Source organism: Galeopterus variegatus, unplaced genomic scaffold (assembly GCF_000696425.1).
Source record: "Galeopterus variegatus unplaced genomic scaffold, G_variegatus-3.0.2 Scaffold2077, whole genome shotgun sequence".
Classification (NCBI taxonomy): Eukaryota; Metazoa; Chordata; class Mammalia; order Dermoptera; family Cynocephalidae; genus Galeopterus; species Galeopterus variegatus.
The window spans coordinates 241718-266354 of record NW_007728188.1 but is presented as its reverse complement, the minus strand read 5'-3'; the positions used below and the strand labels follow the sequence as shown (position 1 = coordinate 266354).

At 41.9% G+C, this 24637-nt stretch overlaps 1 protein-coding gene across 3 annotated transcripts in view; it reads right to left on the bottom strand.

Moving 5' to 3' along the window:
• Window positions 1–249: 249 nt before the first annotated feature.
• MYLK4 (myosin light chain kinase family, member 4) overlaps window positions 250–24637 on the bottom strand; it is a 90501-nt gene continuing 66113 nt past the window's right edge. The window contains exons 3-13 of one of the 3 annotated variants that reach the window (XM_008580401.1): window positions 23148–23226; window positions 19474–19579; window positions 16770–16863; window positions 16584–16693; window positions 15505–15646; window positions 12729–12799; window positions 11780–11908; window positions 11000–11152; window positions 8220–8298; window positions 4764–4833; window positions 250–2061 (exon numbers count right to left, since the gene is read on the bottom strand). In XM_008580401.1, coding sequence (XP_008578623.1) covers window positions 4789–4833; window positions 8220–8298; window positions 11000–11152; window positions 11780–11908; window positions 12729–12799; window positions 15505–15646; window positions 16584–16693; window positions 16770–16863; window positions 19474–19579; window positions 23148–23226 — 1008 coding nt within the window. In that variant the 3' untranslated portion in view covers window positions 250–2061; window positions 4764–4788. Of the gene's footprint in view, window positions 2062–4763; window positions 4834–7999; window positions 8299–10999; window positions 11153–11779; window positions 11909–12728; window positions 12800–15504; window positions 15647–16583; window positions 16694–16769; window positions 16864–19473; window positions 19580–20819; window positions 20902–23147; window positions 23227–24637 lie in introns of those variants that run through there. The other 2 variants (XM_008580399.1, XM_008580402.1) reach the window with 2 other exon arrangements.

Below are 24637 nucleotides of genomic sequence, written 5' to 3'. Positions count from 1 at the left end.
GACCTCCTGCCACAGCCGTCAGAGAATGCACGCCACAGGACAGAACATGCCCTTCCATGCACGGTTTCAAGTCAGACCCTTGTGTCCTGCTTAGCATCTGAGTGAGGCCAGCTCTCTGCGGTCTGAGTATTAATGTGCGCACTGGCTTGTATTTTTCCACATTCAATGAAAGGCATCAGCTAAAGAAAGCACAGTAATATAACACTTCAGTCACAGGGTTTTGCATGCGTGCGTGCGTGTGTGTGTGTGTGTGTGTGTGTGTGTGTGTGTGTGTGAGAGAGAGAGAGAGAGAGTGAGTTTAAGGGAACTAAATTAAACATTTTAAGTACAGTCACATAACAGGAACATAAGAAACCAACCTTGGATAAATGCATAGGCCAAAAGAAAAAAGAAATGCATCATAATGTAAGAGAAAGGCTAGAAAAGAGCCAGTTTTATAGACAGCATGACCACGAAACTGGCATGAAGCCTTCAGTAAATTACACAATTTCTTCTATCTCTACTTCCCCTGTACCTCAAACAAGAGAATAAGAATGCTGCACATGTATTCTTGGCCATGCTACAAGGATTATTCTTGGCCACGCTGTAAGGATTCATTAGGTGGATATGAGAGATAATGGAAAAAAGCCAATGCAAATTAAATCTGCCCTTTCCGATGTGGCCACCAAGTTATTCTTATTACCTTTCACTGCTGTCGTGACAACAGTAGCCTAGAATGACTTATGGCTAAAAATGAAGGCAGTATTCTAGCTGATCTCAACGAGCAGTTATTTGGAAATGGAAAATGTGAGGAACACTTCCGAAACTGAGTGGGGCACGAGGTGTGGAGTGTGTCAGAGAATGAGAGGGGCTTTGCAGGGTCTCTTCTTCATAAGGAAATGACACACATGCTTTGCTCTTTAAAGCCCAGTGCCTTCCAATGTCCCACACACCATCCACAGTAGAAGAGCTCGCCAAATACCTGTCATAAAACGGCACCCGAGCTCAGGAAAAAGAAGCCTCCACTGGTCAACGTCATGTCCAAGAAGTGAGCTGAGCAGAGAGCTCCCCTCACCTTTGGTTTCTGACTGCCACTTCTTCATGACCCCCAAGTCACCTGAGACTCTGCACAGGTGAGACTGTTGATCTTTGAAAATGTTTGCGTTTACCCAGAAACTTGAGTGCTTATTCTACCAAGTCATTTCCAAACTGGAAGCTAAGTACTGTCCTTCCCAAGGAGGCAAAGATCCATCCCTTCTCATTGACAACTGGGGCTTGAGCAAAGCTCTGGTGACTGTTGACGTTTTCCCAAAAGTTGCAATTTTAAAGACTAACCATAAACAGATACCTTTGGCACTGCCTCTCAGAACCGTGAGTTTCATGGGGATGAACTGTCAATCAGAAGAGAGCAGGCAGTGCACTGTGAAAAGGCATGTCACTAACGTGAAGAAAGAGTCAACTACCGGGAACAACTGATGCGCTTGGGAGACAGTTCAGAGTAAACGGAAGATACAATGTCTGGTGCCTCTTGCCTCAGAATTCAAAGAAAGCTTATGTTCCAGCAAGCGAATTATTTATCCATTGAATTCACCTCATTTCCGATCACATTAAAATTATAAAGTCTTAGAAACTAAGTGTTCAAGGTTGCACCAGACTTAGAATTCGTTCTGGCGATATGATCACCCATTTGAAAGGCATAGCTTAATGACTGGAAGCAGTTTTCTCCCTCTAAATGCATCCTCCAGGTTTTAAAATCTCAAATAAATCTCAAGTATGATTGCTTTAGTAATCTGAGAAATGGCAGACATAATGCACCCCTTGCCTCCGTGACTAAGATCAAAAAATAAAAATAAGAAACTCAAGGTGGCAGAAAAACATCTTCCCCACGTGTGTTGCCATGGGGTGTGGGGATGTGTCTGTGCCCTCGGGGACCCCGACACTTGGGTCCCCTGAGCATGGCAGAAGCGCTCTAAGTTCAAGTCTGAGGGCTACCCCTGCCACAGTCATCCTAGGGGTCAGGGCATCAGAACTGCTGATTTTCTCAAAAATCTTCTCAAAGCAGCAGCAACCGCAGCAGTTTTCCTGCAAAGCAAACAAAATATGAATCTTGTTAATTCAGCAGGGCTTTAAAAATTATAATTAGTTGGTTGTGCCCCTTAGGAAAACCACAGATGAATTTTTTTTTATGCGTAGTGTGTATGTGAGAGAGAGAGAGAAAAAAAAATAAACCTCTTGATGGATTTCACTGCTTACCAGCCCACTAAAACTGGGCTTTTTTTTTTTTTAGCTTATGGGAGATATTTTAGTACTATTTGCAGTAGCGAGGGACAAGGCCTCTTTGTTTCATCTGAAGCACAGCTGCTCGTCAAGCTGCTGTCGCCCGTCTGTCCCGTCCGCTTGGTAGGAGTCAGAGTCCCGCAGCCGTGCATGGGGTACTTCCATTTGCTTTGCGGCCACGTCTGACCTGGGCCCCACACACCATCGCAGCCCTCCGTCATCCCTACAGACCTGGGGAGGTGCCCTAAATTTATGTCTCGTAGGCTGGCAAAAGTCGAAACAGAAGAAACGAGAAATGAAACACCGTAAGGCTGATATTTGGACTATCTCTCTGATGCATCAAAAAACCTCTAACAAATTGGAGGAGATTTATATGCCTCAATTTACATTATGGATTATGCTTTATTCATAGGGCCTGGAACTCTCTCTTTTTCCACAGGAATAATCTCCAACCACCAGATTTTTAAAATCAATATTATTTCAAATTTGGTTTCACTCCTAGTATATCTTGCCAAAAACCCCATTTCACCCTGGCAGGGAATATTATTGTGAAAAATTATTTTTTTAACTTCTCAAATGAGACTGCTCTTAGGGTTAATACCTTAAATTTATGTTTTAATTTTTTTTTTAAGTAAGAAAGTAAACTAGGAAACATCCAGTTCATGTGGATCTGAAACGATTTTTCCTTGGCCTATGGTGGGACCCAGGTAAGTTTCTGTGGCTGAACGGGGCTGAAGGAGCCCACGAGAGGACAGCAGCCAGCCCAAGTGACCGTCAGGAGGCAGATGTGACCAAGTCCAGACAGGGCTCAGGAAGCCACTCCAGCAAAGGCTGTATCCAACTGCGCCCGTGTGACCAGCCCAAATGCCTCCACCGTCACCCTCCGTGTAACTGTCACTACCTGGGCTGCCACTGTCTTCCATCGCATTGGGTTCAACGCAGCAACTGTGGCATGGAAGGACTCTAGCCCTCCCACTGCCACTTCCTCCTCCTGCTTCCCCGCCACATTCTGGCGACAGGCCGGCCTTGGAATGCAACCCCTGTCACCCAGTGAATTCATTCCCACCAGGCCTCAAAAGCCACTCCAGTCCTTATGGTGGGAAGGTGGTTTGTGGCAAAACCTCGGGGTTTGTGGTAGTTGAGGACAAAACTGCTTCTGGGAGAGAAGACAAGGGAGGGGAGAGGAAAGGTCATGGGCCCAGCTGCCTGTGCAGCTAGGAGCTCACGGCTCGGGGCGAAGGCACCTCGCTGAGCACCATCACCCAGGCCTGGGGACACGAGAGTCCTTCCTTTCTCCATGTTGTCGCAGAAATAAAACTACCTCCTGTGCTTCTCAAAACTGTAATATCTTGCTATTTTTAACAAACAAGAATGGTTTTTATAAGTGAAAAGCACAGTCCTTCCTGTTGACTTTTCTTAGATCTCTAAATAAGTGACAGACTCTGAAGGAGCCCTTACACCAAAGGCCAAATGCTTTCCTAACACTGGCGTGTGACATTTATTATGAGGTACTGATTTATTTCTACCCCAGCTCATTCTACAAAAGATTCAAGGCAGCTTACAAGAATATATACAGTCAAACAGACAAATAAAAACCTCAGGCTCAAAAAAATATAGATCGGAATAAAGGACTGAGACCAGGAGGCAGCAAGAACACAGACACTCACATGTCATAAATTCTTCACAGTGGTTAAAACTGGGCTGCAAAAACAGCCGTAGACTTACTGCTCAAGATTAGGGAGCTGCCTTGCTGGAGGGTCAATTGCCCCCAAACAAGGACATAAATGTTGGGATTTCTAAAAGTCCTCTATAAAAAGTGCACTGGTATTCCTTAGTGTTCTCCTTTAGGGCATGTATTGAGCTAGATTATTGATATAAAAGCAGGTATTCACGTGTAACACTATCTGTTACTAATGCCAACCCAGCTCTAAGTGGGGTGGAGAGCACATATCTGGGTTGTATGGAGCGGTGTTCCTCAGGGTCAGAGAGAGGGTCAAGATCAAGAGGCAGCTCAGAGGAGGAAAAGAACACAGGCTTTCGCTTCAGAGACACCTGCACGGCCGTGGGTGACTTAGTCTCTGAGTCTCTGAGACTCGGTTTCTCCATCTGTACAAAATATGGCATTACTTTCTTTGATCTCACACAATTCTCGCAAGAACTACCTGAGACAGTTTCTGTTCTGTTACTGGCTCCTACTGAGCTCATTATTCAGTACCCCTGAGGTACCAGGCCCTGGTCTCAGGCCTTTGCTTGGATTATCTCACTGGAGCCACTCAATAAACTTAGGGAGTGAGACTATCCCTGGTCCACCAATGAGGAAACTGTGCTTTCTCCACTAGGAAATGGCAGAGCCAGGATGCGAGCACAGCAGTCCGATCTCAGGACCCTGCCCACCAGCCAAAACACTGCCCTGCTCCCTGCGTCTGTGCAACAGCGCCGCGTTCCTTTCTTCCTCCTCTCTCTGAAGGCTTGCACATACACCTCTGCAGGAAAAACCCGACACTAACCTTTCAAATGGGTGTCTTCTGTAGACTATTTGGTCCCCAGGTCCCGAGCATTAGAGCCGCAATTCTTCTTCTAGGAAACCCAGAAGACATTTTGGAAGGATTAGAGCCGTTTTCATCAGTTATCATAGGAGAACACTTGAAGAATCAATAACTTGCTTCTGAGTAGAAAATGCTCTTCAAGAGAAGTTCTTGAAGCCTAAGTTGCTGAAGACCCCTGGCAGAAACACTGGGCGGCCCTCAGAGGCCAGCTCAAGCATGTCCCCCTCTCCCTGAATGCCCCGTCCTCAATACCCTTCCTTTTCACTTACGGCCAGGGCCAAGCAGCTCAGGACCTAATCACACTGAATTTTTACCCAGGTATATTTTGACAAAACTCACTTTGATAAAGCGCAAGTGTCAATGCTTGTGATACTGGGCTACAATGACTACAAAGATGAGTCAGACTCAGAAACAGCTTCTTCCAGAAGTTCTCTAATCTAGTAGATTACTCTAGTAGGATTACTTATTGCCTCGGAGAGATTCAAGAAGACTGAGAAAGAACCTCCAGTTTGGGGACTGAGTAAAGCTGTCGTAAAGGAGGTGGCATGGAATATGGGCCTTAGACAACCACTAGGATTTGGGCTGACCTGGAAGGAGGAGGAAACACAAGGCTGGAAGTGAGAGTTGGGGGGCTGGCCTTGGTTTGGTGTGGTCAATGGGGAGCGCATGAAGATTTTTTGACCAGGGAGTAATGTGATCAGAGTTATAGTTGAGGAGATAATGATTTGAAGGATCAGAGAAGAGAGTAAATGGAGGTTGAACATCGGCTCATGGGTTATTTCATTAGTTCATTAACAGAAGGGCACGAGCTAGGGTAGTAGCACTGGGAATCGGAAGGAAGGAACCATGTCAGATTTGTTCAGTTTCGTTCCTCGGCCCCAAAGCATTGATTAATTCTGCAGTCGGTGCTTGCTAAGCTCACTAGGGTCACGGTTTGGGAGTGCTTTGCCACCGCAGTTGAGAGCTGTTTCTGACGGGAGATGGGTTATGTGCGGGGACTGGAAATAAGAAAGCTGGGGACCACTGCATGTTGCCTTTAGCACAACACAGAAGGCAGAGAGCTTCAGGACCTTGATTTCTAAGGAAAAAAATCCTTCTTAAATTTAGTGACTGGCCATAGGCATGCTCACGTGGTTAAGAAATAGTGCGCTTAAGCATGAAACAACAGATAAATAAAAATGTACAAAAGACTTTTAAAATAGAATTTAGGTTGAAGTGGCAAATAGTTTTGCACCAGAATAAAAATTTCAACATAAAGGTAAATTTTAATCTTGTAGAACACATCAGAACAAAGATTATTCCAAAAATAAAGCTTCTGGAAAAATTTAGTCTCGATATTTTATTGAAAAGCCAATTATTTAAATTTGAATATTGGTTTTCATTAATGCCAAAAATGTACAGTGCAAGAACGGCTCTGGAAACGTTCAGGCCCCTCCGCATAGCAGGACAACAGAGTGGTGACACTCTGCCCCAGGCTCAGAACCTCACCCTGTCCTCTGTGTCCTCATCGAGGTAATGGGGTAATAATAGGTTCTCTTTCACAGCGCTGGTATGAGGATTAAATGAGTTACTTTTTGTAAAGCAGTTAAAACAGTGCCTGGCACAGTGCTGTATAATTATAACTTTAATGATTACTAGATTTACACAAGGAATTTTTATTTTTTTTAATTGTCACCATTCTTGAATATTTATTCACCTCAGGTACCAGGAGTTGGATGGAATAACAATAAAGGTGATTTTTCTGTTGTTGTTGTATGGCTTAAAAATATTTTTAAGCCCTTTTAGAACTATATAATGTCATTAATTATCTGCTGTGGTTTCTATATTGTCCTACCACGTCAAAGGGTATTTAGACACCAATAGGCTTGGATAAAAATACATTGCCGGAAAATTGGCTCAAAATGGGTTGGTAAGCCTAATAAGCAGTTTATGTAGTCTGGCTTAGGTACCAACTAGGTAATAAGTCTATTTTTACTTGACATCAGTACCAATTATCAAGGAAAGGTATATTCAGACACAAATAAAACAGTGCTGATTCTGAATTTAGAAGTAAAGTTAATTTCAATAAAAACTGGATGTGGAAAAAGTGAGTACCTGAAGCATAGTCATTCCAAGGTTTGTTGGTCAGTGAAAAGTTCCCTTCCAACCCCAGGCAGGGGGAGGACGAGCAGCAGAGCGGAGAGAGTCAGGGGCGCCAGCACGTCGCGCACAGGGCTGCGCCGGGGACCGGGGGCCCACACTGCTTGTTTATTGCCTCTCTGGGTGCCCTGCCCCATCGAGCACCCTAAGTGTCTAGTAAAGTTGCTGCAGTGCTACACATCTGTTCCTGTGTCATTTACATAATCCACAATTATTTGGACGGGGACAACATGAAGGAGGTAGAGAAGCCAGTTAGGAGGCCATGATTCAGGAGAGGATGTCCCGGCCAGGACAACCACGAGGACAGAAAGAACCGGACAGATGCCAGAGGCGATAGGATGTACAGAACTTGGCGTTAAATTAAATATGAGATGGGGGTTGCGGGGGAGGGAGGAAAGGAGCAGGATGGCCGGGGCTGGCTGGGGCTGCTCAGTGGGCACCTCGCTGGGAGGACAGCTGAGGGTGGGATGAGGGGGAGTGAGGGAGACGAGTGGAACCATCTAGTGCACAGGTGGGTATGTGGACCTGAAGCTTAGGAAAGAAATCTGTGCCAAGGAGAAGAGGAGGGAGTTGGAACACAGACGGTAATGAAGGCAGCGGGAGCAGACAGACTCCACTGTAGGACGCATCACAGAGCGTGGGCTCGGTTAGTCTCAGTGAATACTCAGTCTTTGGTCTCTGCTAAGAGTCTCCTTCACATGTATTCTCGTACAGACATCTGGACCACGCTGAGCATAACAGTTAAAATTTGTCGCCTAGAGCAGGCTAAATCAGGTAAGGCCAGAATTTGGAATTCTAAATTCTGTTTTAAGGGGGCCTATTTCTCTCAAATGTACATTAGAATATATTCTGCAAAACTTTATATGTTTACATAGCCTAGGCTAAATATATGACGGGTCTTCAAAATGTTCATGGAAGGATTCGTAATATCTTTTAATTCAATTTTTCCACGAACTTTCCAGAGTATTCTCATATGTGTTTAAGTGTGTGTGCATAGTACAATAATGTAATTCATTTTATAACAGATACAATGATCTAATAATAAACACAATAAACAATTATGCTGAAAATACTCTATTCAACAACATAATTTACATTTTTTAAAAAAACAAAAGCTGCTCAATAAAAGCATTTTAAGCAATTTAAAACTAACACAAGATTTGAAGACTGTGAATAAAGGAATTAGAAAGAATGTCATTTAAGGTTAAGACTCCTCTAGCATCTGATCGTCAAAAGACAGGCAAACAGGAGAAGAAGAGGACCAGGAGAAGCCGTTACCTGTGCCCCGAGCCTGGCGTGGAGCCTGTGGTCTGACAGCCAGGGGTGTTTGAGAGCTTCACTCGCACTTATCCGCCAACTGAAGGGAAGCACAGAAGGTCATCAGAAGGGGCCCTCTGAAGGAGGCCTGCACCTGCCACCCAGCCTCCACGCTGGCTGCTGCCTGGGCTCAATTCACAGTCCAGTCTGCTCTTTCTGGAAGTGTGTGTAATCAGTGATGGTGTAGGTGACCACCAGACCCAATCAGGGTAAACACAAGCCAAATAATCAAAATTCATGTTAATAACTGAGCATCTACTTTCAAAGATAACATCTGAGCTTCATAAATTGAACTCCTATCAGTCAGTGAAGAATAAATATACAATTATTATTGTAAGAACAAAATGCTGTAGTGATTCTGGATGAATCCAAAAGCAATTTATATGTTAAAACTTTTGAATACTAAGTATTACTAACTTTTGAACTGAGAAGTTCTGAAGAGTCAAATAGCAAAATAGAGTTAATATAATTATTGAGAGAATACATTAGATACCTTTATGAAGAAACTATATACTTTTGGAGCTAACAAAGGTTTACATAATTTTAGAAAACAATATGAGGAAGAATAGTAAAGATTTTGGTATATTCTAATTCTAAGCTTTGTAAACTTGTTTGTTGTGCTAACATGTATCACATTAAAGTAAATAACCCTTGAAAATAAAAACTGTGAGTGAGTGCAACAATCTGAAGTCTGCTTCCAAAAAATATCAAGTAGTTTCAAGCAGTCATGGAGCTTCAGTTAGTAGGATTGCTCCGATACAATCGTTTCATCAGATAACAAATATTCTAAGTATAAGACCTGAAGAGGAAATAAGTCTTTACTCAGCAACATCACCATTATAGAACACTAAACAGCAGAGGTAATTTTTAAAAAACTCTTTGACCTCCACCAAGCTCAGCTGGGATGTGATTCTGTTTAATATTCCAAATTTTCAGTATTGGACTCTGAAGCATTCCGATAGCTGACAGTGCCGAAAAATAATTATTCCTGCACGCTAATGTCAAACTTTTAAAATCTGACTCTTAAAAAGTTATTAACACTATACTAATAATTAAACTTTTAATAACATTTCAAGTTTATTTTTGTACCGCAGAAATTTATTCTATGGTAGTGATATTTGGCTTTGGCCTTGGTTTCATCCAAGTGTTGACTTGAATACTAAGCCAGCTGCCATTCCTCCCAGTGTGTCCGTGATGCTCCTTAGGGAGCAGCGCAGCCTCAGACTGAAGACGAGAGCAGGGCACAGGGCCTGCCTCTGAGTCTGCTCTGCACTAGCCGTGGGTCTGTTTCAACACGCTCAGCCTCAGTTTCCTCATCCGTAAAATAACAGCAATGATGATCCACATACCACAGGATTATCTGGAGGTTAAATAAGGTGACACGTAAAAAGTACATATGTAAGACAGGCTCTCAGCAAATGGATTTCTTATCCTCCAAAGATGGAATAGGTTGACATTTTCCATCTCTTCACTGCCTGGGGTACAGTAATGAGCAAATAATAGTGACAGCCTTGGCTGTCATTGTGCCTTTCCGCTAGGGACAAAGCGAAAAATGTGTTTACTGCCCTCCTCACAGACTGACACTCCCAGGCTGCTGCGTCCTCCTCACCTTTCAAGGACTTGGTCCTGGCCCTATCTTTGTGTTAACCACATTGCATTATGTCTTCTTAAAAATGCCTATATCTTCCATTTGATTGTGAGTTACAAAAGGCAGGGACGTTATACATCTATTCTCAATGCCTGGCACATTTCCTGGTGTATAGTAGATGATCAACTAAACGCTCGAAGGAAAGAATCTGCTGTCAGGTGCTGTGCTAGACCCATTACCCATGCTGTTCCTCCTTCTCTCCATGGCACACTCCTTTCCATTGATTTGTGGTCACGTTTATTAATGACCTAAAAGCCATAAAGATAATAAAACAATATAGCAAGTATTATTGGCCCCCAAAATCTTAAATACTATCTACCATTATAAAGTTTATGTAGAAAGTCACCTGAAACAGTGTGTTTGACAGGTAGATCACAATGTCCTTCCCCTTCTATAATTCTAAAACACAAGCCCCTGTATTTCAGTATGGCTCTTCTTCATCTGCTCAATTTTGAATTAATGTGGTTTTGGCATGAGAGAAAATAGAAGGCCATGTGATATACAACAGCTAGTGTGTGGCCTTGCAGGAAGGTGGACTTGTGTTTAAGTACCAGTCCTGCCACTTACTGGCCATGTGATCATGGGCAAACCACCTACAGTCTCATCCATAAAACAGTAATAATGATAATTTCTACCTCATGGAGTTGGGGGTCAAGGGTGGTGTTAAAAGAGATAACGTCTATAAAGCACTTGGCATAGTCTTGTCCACAGTAGGTTCTGAAATGAAATGGTTAAGGATTCAGCTACAGAGAGCCATGTATGTGCTTTGTAGAGGTGAAAGGGATCACAGAAATAACATACCCTAAACCCTTTGCTGTGAGGAGGAGGCAGCTGAGGCCCCACAGGAGTCCATGATCACTAGAGCTTTGTCTCTAAAGGCAGAAGCAGAGAAGTTTTCACAGCCCATTCAAGTCTCATGCCGAAAGCAGTCCCAGACCTCAGCAGACTGAGTCAAGAGAATCAAACCTCTCTCTATTTACAACTGTGCAGAACAGTGCAGATACCACTAGGGAGTGGATTCTAATAGCCCTGGAGGTCTACACTGCTTCCTGGTGACCCCCTTCTCCCTGACTGCAGGACAAGCTTGACTGACCTCTTCTCCTTAATCAGAAGCTTCGAAATGAACTCCCTGGCCTCCTCCGAGATGTCCTGAAATTCTTCTTCCTCTAAGTCCCACCTGCAGGCTAGGATGTTGTTCAGCGTCTCCGCGTCATTATCACCCAGGAAAGGGGACAAACCGCTAAGTCTATAGGACACAGGATCCAGAGTGAGTGTTTTTTACACAGCCTTAAAGCCTTTACAGACAGGTTGCTTTTTTGGTTCTGTCATCTAAAAGTGAGAGAAGGAAAATAACCTCATAATGAAGTGTGATTTATATTCTATTATCACAATCAAGAAAATTACCTCCCACACCCCAACGCCCAAACAAACAACCGCAGCAATGACAACAGCAGAGATATGAATCTCAAAGAACAGTACAAATTCCTTTCCCAAGCCCTTTACAGCTGGTGAAGTGCTGTCACATACTCGGCACACACCAGGAATGTCACCTCTGAAGAGTAAGGCTAGCATGAGTCATTTAGGAGATCGGGACACACGTTTTTTGTTTTTTGTATTTAATTTGCTCTTAGGGCTTCAGGAGTTAAAGTGATTAGTGTAGAAGGAACACATTTACTTTTTCAGATGACATATGGGGAAAGAATTCAATGCTTTCACCCACAGGATTAAACAGAACCTAGAAAGCAACTGAATATGCGACAGTATTATTTATTTTTAAAAGACCCAAATTAGGGCTTTCATTCAAGATAGCAAAACCTCATAGAATATGAGTGAAGGTTGAGAACGAGTGTCAGAGAGACTGTAAGCTGCTTACAGCATATAGGCGATGACCCCCACACTCCACATGTCAGTAGGAAAGGAAACAAAATCATAGTTCACAACTTCAGGGGCAAGAAATTCTGGGGTTCCAAAGTTCACCTTCAGCTTCTCTCTGGGTTTGTATCTGAAATTTAGGGGACAAAGCAGAAGGATGGAGAGCATCAATCAAAAACCAAAACTCATGAAAATTGAAAAACTGCAATCTGTGGGAAAATAACTTCAGCTGTACAGCGAACTTCAAATAAATAGACTTTAAAGGAAATCACATATTTTACCGATACTGTCAAAAACTTGTAAGGAAGTCCCCAGAGTTTTAAGAGTCACAATTCATACTATAAAACCTTAGTAATCTCAAACTATTGTGGGAAAAGCCACTCAGAATAATTAGAACATCTAATTACAGAATTTGACAAAAGGAAAACTGATACAGTCCTTGACATGAAGATGGCTTGAATAAGCATGATTAAGGAATAAAAAAAATGCTGCAATAATTTATAACATCCATTTTATATGCATTGCTTATGTGCTGAATTGTGAATGTGTCCATGTGAACTCTTTGTTCTTTTAAGAAGCTTATGCGTGCCAGAACCCTTTGCAATCTTGTTTATACTATTAATATTTTTTAAAGTAAATCTTCTCTGTACAGCTGGAGCAAATATAAAAGACTAAGACAAACTCTTACAAATCCTAAATTAATGGCTTCAAATTTAATAAAGTTCACTGCATTAGGTTTCAATTTTTCATATTTTTCATTGCATGCATTGTAGAAACTTCTAAACACTGGAATCTCAAATTAAGCAAGGTAAGCCTAAACATAATTTTTGTTAAATTAATTCTAAATGAGGGCAAGAAACCAAGGAGCTCATTGGATTTATCTTTGTGAATAAAGAGCACCCATCATGTTTTCTAACTGCATTCACACACCTGTGTCCAAATAGACATACCTTCTGGCCAATCCGAAATCAATAATTTTTATTTGTTTAGTGTCCCGATTCACACACAGGATATTCTCAGGCTGCCAGGAGAAGGAGACACATTAGCAATAAAAACAACCATCATTCACTCAAATTGTCCTTGAACCACAACTAAAAATACAACGATGCTCAGGAAAAACATATCAGACCTTTCACTTTGGGGCTGGCTTGTCTGTGTGGGTATTTTCTCCTTTAATTATGTGGTGGGTGAGGTTGTGGCTACCCTGCCAGCCTTGCATTACTCTGCCTGTCCCTTTCCATGGTTTTACAGTTACCATAATGCATGAGTTCAGGCAGAGGCCTCCTTGAGGGGAGAAAGAAAAGGAGACTGCTTCAGTGCTCTCCAAATGGACTGGGGGGGAGGCCAGCTCAGACTTGACATCTGTCCCCCTGAAATTATTGAGTATGAATTTCCCCTTCTTGGAGGAATATTCTTCCCAAAGATTTATGAATTCTGAGAGAAATGGCCTGATTCATTTAAACAACCACACTGAGTATGCAGTATAATGTGAACGTTCCCGACGTTCTTCCCATTCTAGATCTTCCCGTTGCACTTTGTCTATGGGAAAGTCGCACGTAAGAGGAAGGCTTTTCTTTCCTAGTCATTCTTCATTCTCAGCCATTCCAAGGTTTTGCTGAGTTTGGTCTCAAAGCCTAAAACTTGACTGAGGGTTCTGTCTGTGTCAGACTTCGGGAAGACTACATTGTGGGCAGTAGCACTGCCACTCAGCATTCATGGAATGTCTCACAAGTGTAACTACACTTATTGGGATAGAAAAACTGAGTCTGGGAAAAATAAGGGATATGATGTAAAGTCAAGGTCACCCATAAAAGAGAAATAAGGCTTTTAAAGAAGAGCCAAGAACTCTTTAAACTTTAGTCCCAACTCTTCCTTAAGAGTGGGGGTAAGGGAACATCAGACAAGTTGCTGAGTGCCCAGCATTGCATTTCCCTGTCCTTCAGGTGGGATCACAGCTCCCTACTCCCCCACCTGTCTGGGTGGAGAAGAGGCTCAAATGAGATCAGAAACTCAGGAACACTTTATGAAATGACGTACTGTCTCCTTATCAATACTCAATAGTCCATTTGGCTGGGCATAATATCTTTGGAAACCCTTTTCTAAAATATCTCTAAAACAGATGTCCGTGAGTAAAAACCATTTATAAAAAACTGGGAGCCATGTAAGAACATTTGGTTTCATGCTTAAATAACTGATCAATCATGTATAAAGCTGTCCAATTGTAAAAGAATATTATGGCATCAAAAAATGTGTTTGTAGAATGTAAAGAAGCAGCTTTGAAGCACTTCAAAAAGTTAATTTTATATGATTATGAAATTAAAGAACATTCATTGAATAAGATCTGGAAAACAAAATATAAAGGAGACCATTTTTAAGTCACCTATAATTTCCCCCATATAGTGACAAACACTCAATATTTTTGGCCCTTTTCCTTCCAAGGGGCTTTCTGAAAAGCTAGTCCTTAATGGCCCATCCAGCTGTCGCCTTTATTATTATCTTCACATGCAAGCCATAACAAAAAGTGCCCACTGCAAGTCCTCAATCAACATAATGAAGCCACATATGGAGTCATTTGACTTACAATAGGTCAGCTCCTAGTTCCAGCTGCCAATCAAATCTCTCTAGGGATATCTGCAGAATATCTACACTCAATGAAAACGCTCCATGAAAGTTCACATTATCAAACTCAGTTCACAGCCAAGGGCTTTGCTAATGATTTCTAACCCCTGACTTTGTCATTTTATACACCACTTCCTCCTGCCCTCCTCCCACTCAAAACTGAAGGGGAAAGGCAAGGCACATAAATCAAGGCAGTGAGGCAAGTCATAGGAAGAGAGGACCGTGGAAACCTATGTAAGGAGGCTAAATCTATTTAGCTGTACAATCCCTGCTGACTTGCAATAGCTGGTGTGTAACACAGTATATTTTATCTCACTGTCATGCTGTGCAAACAGGGAGATGGTAAAATGACTGAGCCACACAAGAAAATGCACTTGATGATACTTAGCCCCAATATTAGACTTGATCAGGGTTATTTATCAGGCCTGAGTCTTTCACTGGGTATAACTAGGACTATGTATAGTCCAATTCTAGGGATTTCATAATGAGAGAGAGATAAAAAGGGATAAATAAGGCTATAAATAAGAGGCGAGAGGAAGGCACCTGACTTCCCATGTTTACTTTCCATCATTTCCAGCATGGTGCTCCCACCCCACCACCCTCTCTGCTCCTTAGCATTTCTGCAGCCCTCTGGCTGCCCTGTGTTCTGTTCTTTATAGGTTTCTACTCAGTACTCTGGCGTGCTGCAGATTCTTAGAGATCTGCAAAGTTTCGCTACTACTTCGGGATTCTGAGTTAGCTAAAATCCTCCCACTTGCTTATCCTGATAATGAAAGAGATGCCATAAGGATACTGCTGGCTGGTGGTAGCTGTTTTCATTCTAAACCTTTAGGGAAATTATCTGCCCTGTAGATTTCTATAACATAGGCATGTTACAAAAATCTGCACAGTAGCCCCTAAAGATGGGAAATGCGTATTAGAGTGTAACAGAAGTTGAGAATTAGGAAATGAGGATAAGAATCCAGATTTTTATTAATTCATGAAAATGCAACCCGTGGCAGTACACATTTCCTGAGCTGGTATATAATATCCGACAGGGCCCACTGGTCAACATGAGGGGAGGGGCGGGGAAGCACTTACACTCATATGCTACGAAACATGCTTTACCTTGAGGTCCAAATGCAGAATGTACATCTGATGCATGTGCCTTATCCCCTCACATATCTGCTTGATGAACAGGATGGTGTCAAACTCGGTCAAACTGCAGTTTTCGTCAATGATGCGGTCGAACAGCTCCCCACCATCCACACTGTAGAGAGAAGAGGAGTGAAACCCTTTGTCTTCATTCCTCAACCGCCACATTCTTTTCTTGTAGCAACTTCATGTGTAAGTTCCTCAAACTCTTCCAAAAACATATGTGTGCGCAATTATTTCTCTGCCTCCTTTGCTGTCTTGGTGAGACAATTCTTACGTTGAAGGCCCTTATTTCATAGACCTTCAGTTTCACAAATGGAAAGTCTCAAAGTCCCTCTCATCAGCAGGTGCAGCTCTGGGCGAGTCCACGTGTCCTGTTCTCCCACACATATCCAAGATCAAGAGGACACTAAGAAGCAGGGAGAGGGAACTCTAAACACTGACTGAGGGTTATCAGGGTCTCAGCCCTGTAAGTCCCCAGACTAATCTCAGTGATAACGTGCTTCTGTGTGGCAGGTATTTTTTATCCAAAATGCCTTACTGTACAGTGATAAACAAAATCCAAAATGAAAAGAAAAAACAAACTGAATCACAATACTGATTCAGTGTCAGAACTACTCATTTTCTAATTAACCAGTCATTAAGTTTTTATAAAGGTCATTTTAAAGTGAAGCTACTTAGCCCTAATCATCAAGAGTTTGACATAAACTCTGTATTAGCAAATATGCTGAACAAGAAATGTAGTTCAAAACTGACTCCACTCTCTCCCAGGTTGCCCAGGATAGTATTTAAGCTTGTTTTTGGACAGTATGGCCTAGATACAAAGCTAGATCTACTTTGTCCTGCTACTTATCAACAAAAATCACATACAGAGATGCATATTCATAAGTAGTTCCCTTTCTGAAACTGATGTGCTTGTGTGATTGGTGTGAATCAGAATTAATGGTGGATGGAGCTTTGTTCTGGCCCTGCTGAGGCAGGACAGGGCTGCAGCCACATGGTCCTGAGTGCTGTGGAGGAGGTGGTGGAGGGGAGCGGGAAGGGACACCTACTACTCCATGACCAGGATGATGTCATTCTTCGACTCAAAGGCATCATAGAGCTGGATGAGGTTCACGTGGTCCAGCTGGTTCATGACGCTAATCTCATTCTTCACATCCTCCTGAGAAGAGGGAAAGGTGCTTTAGTGTGGTAAAGAACAGGGCAGGGAAGAAGACGTCACCTCCCATGGCCTTTACCTTGTCCTTCGTGCCTCTGGTCTTAATAATCTTGGCTGCCAACTTCAGGCCTGTTCCTTTCTCTTCACACTTGTGCACCTGGCCAAAACGCCCCCTGTCAAAGAGGAGGAAGCACGACGTGAGGCACTGTCCTCTGCCAGGAACCGGCATCAGTCGCTCAGGTGGATAATGCACGGTGCCCTGCGCAGTGCTCTTTCGGAGTTTTGAATAAGCAAGCCTATTTATGCATCTACTGTATCCAATAAACTCCTAGAACAATATTTAGCAAGGTGTGGTTGTGGGTCACTCACATCAGAATCACATGAGGGGTTGTTAAGAAACCAGAACTGCTGAGGCAGGAATCCAGAGTGAGGCCCCAGAATTTGCATTTTCAGACCATTCCTTGGGCGAATCACATACACCCTAAAATCTGAGACCCACCGTTATAGACAAAACGGAATCTTCCTGAATGTGTATGAATGTAATAAACTGGACTTTCTCAGCATATGAACAATACAGCCTGTGGTCGGGGATACTGAATTATTTTTAGAAACTGCATATAAATAAATAAGAAGTAATAATAATAATGCATATAGATCCATATAATCAAAAACACATATTTTCGTAGTTGTCTATGAGATTTTTGACAGTTTAGCTTGACTATAAACCTGTATACTTACTTACTGTATGTCTTACTCTGTAAGAGAGCTTCTTATTATGTAATCACATACAGAAATGCACACCCATAAACAATTTTTAAATTTGATTTGCTCACTTTGATTCCTTGTTTAATAAAGATGGAACACACATCCTTGTTCTGTGCAATGGTGGCTCTTGTGAAAGGCAGTGAAAGGGGAGCCTTCCTAACAACACCGTGAACTTGCGGAAGGCTGTATTCCTGGAGGACTGCAGAGATGACAGATGCACAGGCAGTGACGGCTACTACAACCCATTCAACTCAGCTGCCCATGCAGTGCACAAGCAGATGGACCTTGGAGGATGACACTGAATTACTGTAAACATAGCCAAGTGGTGCCTTCAATTCCAACGACTGCTCCAGATGTAATCTCTACTGTCGGACAGGAACACTGCCCTAGGCACCTCCTATGTGGCTGTTGATTAAGAAAATGCTTTTTCCCCTTCATTAGCCATGGACCCCAGAACTTCCTGGCCCAGCAGTGGTGCCTCATCACTGTCTGTCTTCCTGCAACCCCTACTCTCTAGGTCTCTCACATGATTTATTCTGCAAAGGACCTGAATGCTGAGGCCACCTCACAGGATTCATGCTCGTCCACCAGACTAATAACCTCATGTTAACTGAACATGATTATCAGGGATTATAAACACCCTAGAGGCCACAGGGCAGGAGGTGAACTCCAGGAAAATTCAGGGGCCTCCCTCTGCATGTTGCAATATCTCTGTCAAAAGTAAAAGATAAGTTGCTGCATCTTGAACTTCCGACCACTAAAAAGGAGGGACAGCACTTGATGATCTCTTTGCATTTTGAAGGCAACAACGCACATTCGATTGTGCTCCTCTAACTGATTTGCTGAGGGGATTATGGATGCTAGAGTGGAGCCCAGAACAAGCAATGACCGGCAGCCGATCCAGACCACAGCACAACCAAGAAGACCCAGCGGTGTCCGAAGAGGCCGAGGGAAGTTTCAAAGGACAGACCTTGACAAAGCATTGACTGGAAAAGCAGCCCAAGTCCTGGGCATTATTTCAAAGCTTCTTCTGCAAATACCTATTCTCCTTTAGAGAAATAGTTGCTTGCTTGCCACTGCAGTCCCTGAAGACCCAAATACCTCAGGCTTCCATGGCACCAGTCCATGTTTGGAATTCCCATTTCCCTCTCAGCCCATCCTACAGTCTCATGGGGAGCTCTCTATGGTCACTCAGCTGAGGAAGAAAAACTTCAGGCGGTTCCATGGGGCAGAGGGTGAAAGGAATATGGAAGGCGAAGAGGAACAAGAGGCTTTACAAGTACATTAATGACCAACTGCAGAAACCTGTGCCCTGAGGGCTGTGCATATTTTCCATGTGTACGTAAGGAAATTTTATATACGCGTGTGTACATTTTCTGCTTTCCTCTTCCAATTTTACATAGACGTGCTGATGGCAGTAAGCTTTATAATTTAGGCTTTGAGTTATAAGATATCATAGGGAGATTATGAATGAAGTAGAAGAGGAAAGAATGAATTTGCTCCCTGCTGGACTTTAATATTCCTTCTTTAGGGAGACAAGTGTGCATTTGGATGTCCCTCAAATAAGGTTTTCAGTGAAGAAAGTAATGAATTGAAATGGACAATAGTAATTAATAAAGTAACAATGTAAATGGAAAGCCAGCAACAGTGATAAGATTTAATACATGCCACAAGAAACACACAATACTGACTCATTTCTACCTCTTGTCTCCTGGTGGTTATGCCGTGGCTTTGGGCAGCTTCTAAACCTTCTGGTGACTCATGTTGTGTTTTACTTACTTTCAGACATTACAACATGGGAAGTAAAGCAGATAATAAATGCAGAGTTTAGTCACCACATCAACCTTTCTGGCATCAGTGACAATTTTCAGAAATGGATAAAATCTATTAAAATGTTTGTTTACGATGTTTCTAGTTTTCAGGCTGAGAATGGCAAACATGCATGAAGTCCTCAGGATCTGTCTCTCTGGAAGCTCTCACCTTTGGTTGAAAGATTGTTAAAATTGAGCATTACTTACCCTCCTAAAATTTCTGTTTTGCTCACAGTATAAAAACTGTTGACCGCTGCTTGTTTGGCTGTCACAATACGATGATCAAATGGGGCAGGAGGAGCCGGGACATCCTCTAGAAGGCGAGAGAAGAAGGGCCATCTGTCAAGCAGTCAGACTTCTCAGGGGCATCAAGCATTGGGCCTCATCGTAAACACTTGCTCATTTAATAATAAAATACAATAGGCCTTCTGCTTTATTCCTAACAACCCAGGAATATTAATTCTCATTCTATATTAAGACCTGTGACTCATAAAGGTGATATCTGACATCTTTGAGAAAGACTGTCAGGACCACTCAAGATGGACCACTTTTAGAAATGCCAAAATAGTTGAAAATCTCCAACCTCAGTACAGTCTTAAAAAATAATACTTCCAAGACTGACGCCATTTTAATTCAAAAGTAAGAAATTGTTTGATCCATTTTTTATAAAGCACCACTGATATAGTTTGCTATTTTAATTAAAGGAGAGAGAAAAAAAGTGAAACACTTTGTGTCATTGAAATGTTTGATATTGTATGTTACTTTCCAAAATGATTTAGGCTTTACTTAAGACACATTTAAGGCACAAAGATGAATTTTTCATGGCTGACTAGAAATACAACACACAATAAAACTAGGTAAGTGTGTATCCTACAGCTGTCCGACTTCTCCCACATTCCACCTTCCATCTCAAGTGTTTGAACTGTGGTCCACAGCAGCAGAGGTTCTACTTTGCATAATTACTCAATGATATTTCTCCCAAGTATTATTTTTACTTTTTCATGACAACTGCTGCTAAAATTTGCTTGCCATGAACCTGTTTATTCTCCATTTATGCATTTATTAAGCAGCTACTGCACACATACAATGAGGATACAAAGAAAGGTGAGTAGATAATAGCTTTGCTTTAAAAAATTAATTTAACATACGTCTTAAGCACTTCTTGTTCCAATTACTCTGTCAAGTGTTAATATATTTTACGAATTCAGATAACATAAATCTCTGGGAATCTGACTTGATATTGACAATCACCTCTTACACCATAAATAAGCTAAAAAATGAAGTCATGAGAGAATTATTTTGATGGTATTCATTGCTTTAGAGTTAAAAAAAAAGAGTGATTGAGTTAAACACACAAATGGCACCATCAGTATGGCATTATGTCTCCTTCAGGCTGTTACACTAAGTGCAATTTAGTTGGAAATGCTTGCTGAAAAAGGTTAAGAAGCCTTTGGTCTCCTTCCAGGCTGTTACACTAAGTGCAATTTAGTTGGAAATGCTTGCTGAAAAAGGTTAAGAAGCCTTGAATGGCCAAAACAAAAGGCATTTCCTACCCAGTGGGGCCACCAGGTCTTGCTTTCTGGAGGTCTTCATCGCAGCGGACTCCCAGGGTTTGCCCTGGAAGCTCCTCTGGGCTTGTCTGTCTTGCTTTGTCCTTTTGAATGCGTGTCCTTCACCTGTGCCCACTACGTCTGCTCTGCTCTTTTTGCTGTCCTCATTGATGGAGCACCCCTCTGTCACTCTACGCTTACTGCTGCCAGTGTACCCTCTCTGTTCAGCATGCTGGAAAAAAGATCCTACTGCTGAATTTCTTGGAATTCGTGGTATAGGAACGGTCTTTATGCCGGTGATACACCTGGAAAATAAAACCCAGTTGCAGCTCTCAAAGCTTCAGGGAGAAAATTTTCAGATGGTCAAAATTCTTAGAACTAATACTTTCTTAAAATGGTGTTTTGGTGAAGAGGACATAAGCTCCATGACAGAGAGTTGACCATTTCAGCATTTGGGGACAAAAAGGAGCAGTACGCTTCCCCACCTCAAATCTCAGTAGCACCATAATGGGTGTAGATAACCGAGATCCCAGAGACTCTTCCCAGGGACCTCATCGTGACCCCACATTATTCCACTGACCCTTTGCAAAAACAGTCACTTTGTTAATACCTGACTAATATGACCTTCAACATTTTCACTTCCTTTCCTTATAGAAGAGAGAAATGACTAAATTATAGCATAATAAAAGAAGCAATAATCTCTCAAAATATTAACAGCAGTGAGAGTAAATCTTTATGGGTGGAAGAACTGACCTAATTTCCGTCTTTCGGCAGCTCCTGACCTTACTAAGCAATCTCTGCGGTGATGAACTTTCTTAGTAATTATTAGTGTTTATGTTTAATTCTTGGAAAATTAGATTTCTCCAAGATTAGGTTTCAAATATATTATTAAAAGATAAAACAAGAATTATGTATTAAATCCCTAAAAAAGACCACACAGGTGTTTGGATACTCTTTGTTTCAAATAGATGTTGTGATTCATCAAAACCTGGAGTATTTAATTTTAATTGGCTACAAAATTAGCTGAATTTCTACGTGAAACTTTGCTGTTGATGAAGAAAGTCACTCAATAATCTACTTACTTAATCACCACAATATTTGGGAGAAAACAGCCAATCTGTCATGTATAATGGGGTAGGTAAACTTTTTCAGATTTAAGTTCTTAACTTATAGATAAATCTAGTCATTATTTAATTCTTAACCTTAGGAAGGATGTGTTCTACATTGCTAAAAATAAAAACTTTTTACTTGATCTTTAAAAAATACTGATTCCCGTAAATACTAAAAATCATCATCTTCATCTAGCAGTTGGTAGAAGACTAAGAAAACAATAAAATGCCTGAAAATATCACAGGCAGGAAGAAAAAATAATGGCAAGAAAACATGGCCATGAAATAGCCACATAACCTGGGGAAACCATGTTCTAAATCATTGCTTTAAATCTATTTATTCTTTCGATATGGCCTTACATTGCAATGGCACATAGACCTACAAAGAGCATCAACTGTGGATGTGTAATGCTGGGACCCTACCTTTCATGGAATTGATCACCACTAACTTTACCAAAGTACTGCCTTTCGTTTGAACACTGGTCCAACTCTGTTTCACTCGCGGTTGCCAATCTTCCTTTTTTCTCAGCTTCTCTTCCACTAGTATCTTCCTTACAACGAGGCCCACTTTCCTCTCCTCTGAACACTGGACATCCATTTTTATCCCCAGTGGCTTGCTTCTCATCTCCAAGACTATGATTTTCTTGTCTGTTGAGGCTCTTGGCGCATGAAATGTCTCTTCCATCTATATCCTCTCTTGGCTCTGTGGAATTTCTTGGAGCAAAATGTTCTACCTCATCTTGTACTTCTGCATGAAATATGGCAAAACGTCTCTGAACTAGAGAGGGATTGGTCTTCTCATCATTTTCCTTGTTGAATTTATTAACCTTTTCTTTCTCAGAGGAGAGTTGGTTCTTCTGAGAAGATCTCTCTAGAAGCCACCATAGGACACAGAATATTTTAATGGAGAATGCATGTGATCAGTATAATTTTCGCTTCATATAACGGCATCTCTATTCAGGTTTCTTTTTATCAGCAGATATAAGCTTTTAAAAGCAAACCAGAAGGAAGTATGACCAAGTGGCTGATACTTGGGTTCCAAATGATTTTCTTGTTTGTAACTGGTAGGACCCAAAGCCAGTCTAATAAAGGCATTTAAGAAAACAGCACTTCTCCCTATGCAGGGCTGTATGAAGGTTTAACTTCCTCTTAATAACAGCAACTAGGCTTTTATAACAGAACTCTCTCTATCCATAATCATCTAGTCCTCTAAAGATGTTACCTGTGAGGGCTGACGTCCTTCCGCCTTTGACAGGTGTTCTCTCCTTTAGGCCAGGGTTTGACCACACCTTCTCCTTTGCCTGTGGGTATGCAATTAAGTAATTGAGGTTATATAACACATCAGAGTTTCTCAACCGCAGCACTACTGACACTTGGGGCTAAATAATTCTTTGTTGCAGGGAATATCACTAGCCTCATAGGATTGTTTAGGGGCATCCCTGGCCTCCATCCACCAGATGCCAGTAGTACCCTCCCTCCAAATTGTGACAACCAAAACTGTTTCCAAAGATTGCTAAATGTTCCCTAGGGCAAAATTACCCTAGGTTGAGAGCCACTATATTATATGATTTGAACATAAAAAAGGAAAAAAACCACAAAAAATAATACAGTAGTAATGTGAGGGCAGATCAGTCTAAATTAATGATATCCTACAGCATCTGAAAGCAAATGAATTATTTTCAAAGAAATTCTGTGAAACTCTGTCATCATTTGTAGAAGAAAGCCCATCTTCATGAATAGATTGAAGGATGATGTGTAAGTCACCGTTGACCTCTGTTTAGGATGTCTTGATATGGTTCACATATAAATCAGATAAAAATGAGAGAATATACGTGAATGAGCTTTGTAAACCAGAAAGCAGGAGATGAAAGCAAGCTTTATAAATGGAGCTTTTACATTTCTTAATTCAGATGGCCCTTTTCCTAAGTAGATAAACATTCTTCTCACAATACTAGATTCTCTGATTAGCTAAGCAAACCCTTTCGAAGCACCATGTAAAAGGTAAAAAATAGCCCAACCCACCCAAATTACCAATACAGACTAAGGTTATCCAATACAAATTAATGAAACTGTATGGATGTCCAAAGAATCAGTCTTTTCTCTCCCTTTGCAACAGAACGCAGTTTGCCCTAGGGTGATTTGCAAACATGAAATACCATGTAAGTGCAGAGCGTGTGTATCAAGACAAACTGCAAATGTACTTTTAAACAATTCCCAGGGCAATTCTACACATTCAGAGTATTTCCATTTTTTTAGATGGGGACCTTACAGAGGCATGTTTAGTACATCTGTGGAAAACTAAGGTTGGAGATTAGAACCTCAGAGTTTCTCATTTGAGTGACAGTGCAGGGATGTCATATGCATACTTTTCTGTCTGCAGGGGAAATGACCTCCAGTTTCTTCAGGCAAAGCTTGCTGTTCCCTCCTCTGTGCTAGAACTCAGCATATACCCCCACCCTTGGAATCCCGCATAACACTTTATTGAACTTTTTTTTTCCTGACAATTTCCCACAAGATTGTGGGCTTCATCTGGTTCATCTTTTTTTTTTTTGTCTTTTGTCTTTTTCCGTGTCCGGCAACGGATCGCAACCCTCAGTGTTGCCCCCGTACCGGACCGGGGACCGGCAACGGGATTGCAACCCTCGGTGTTGCTCCCGCGCCTCGCTCAGCCAGTGAGCGGGAACCGGTCTGTATGTGGGATCCGAACCCTCG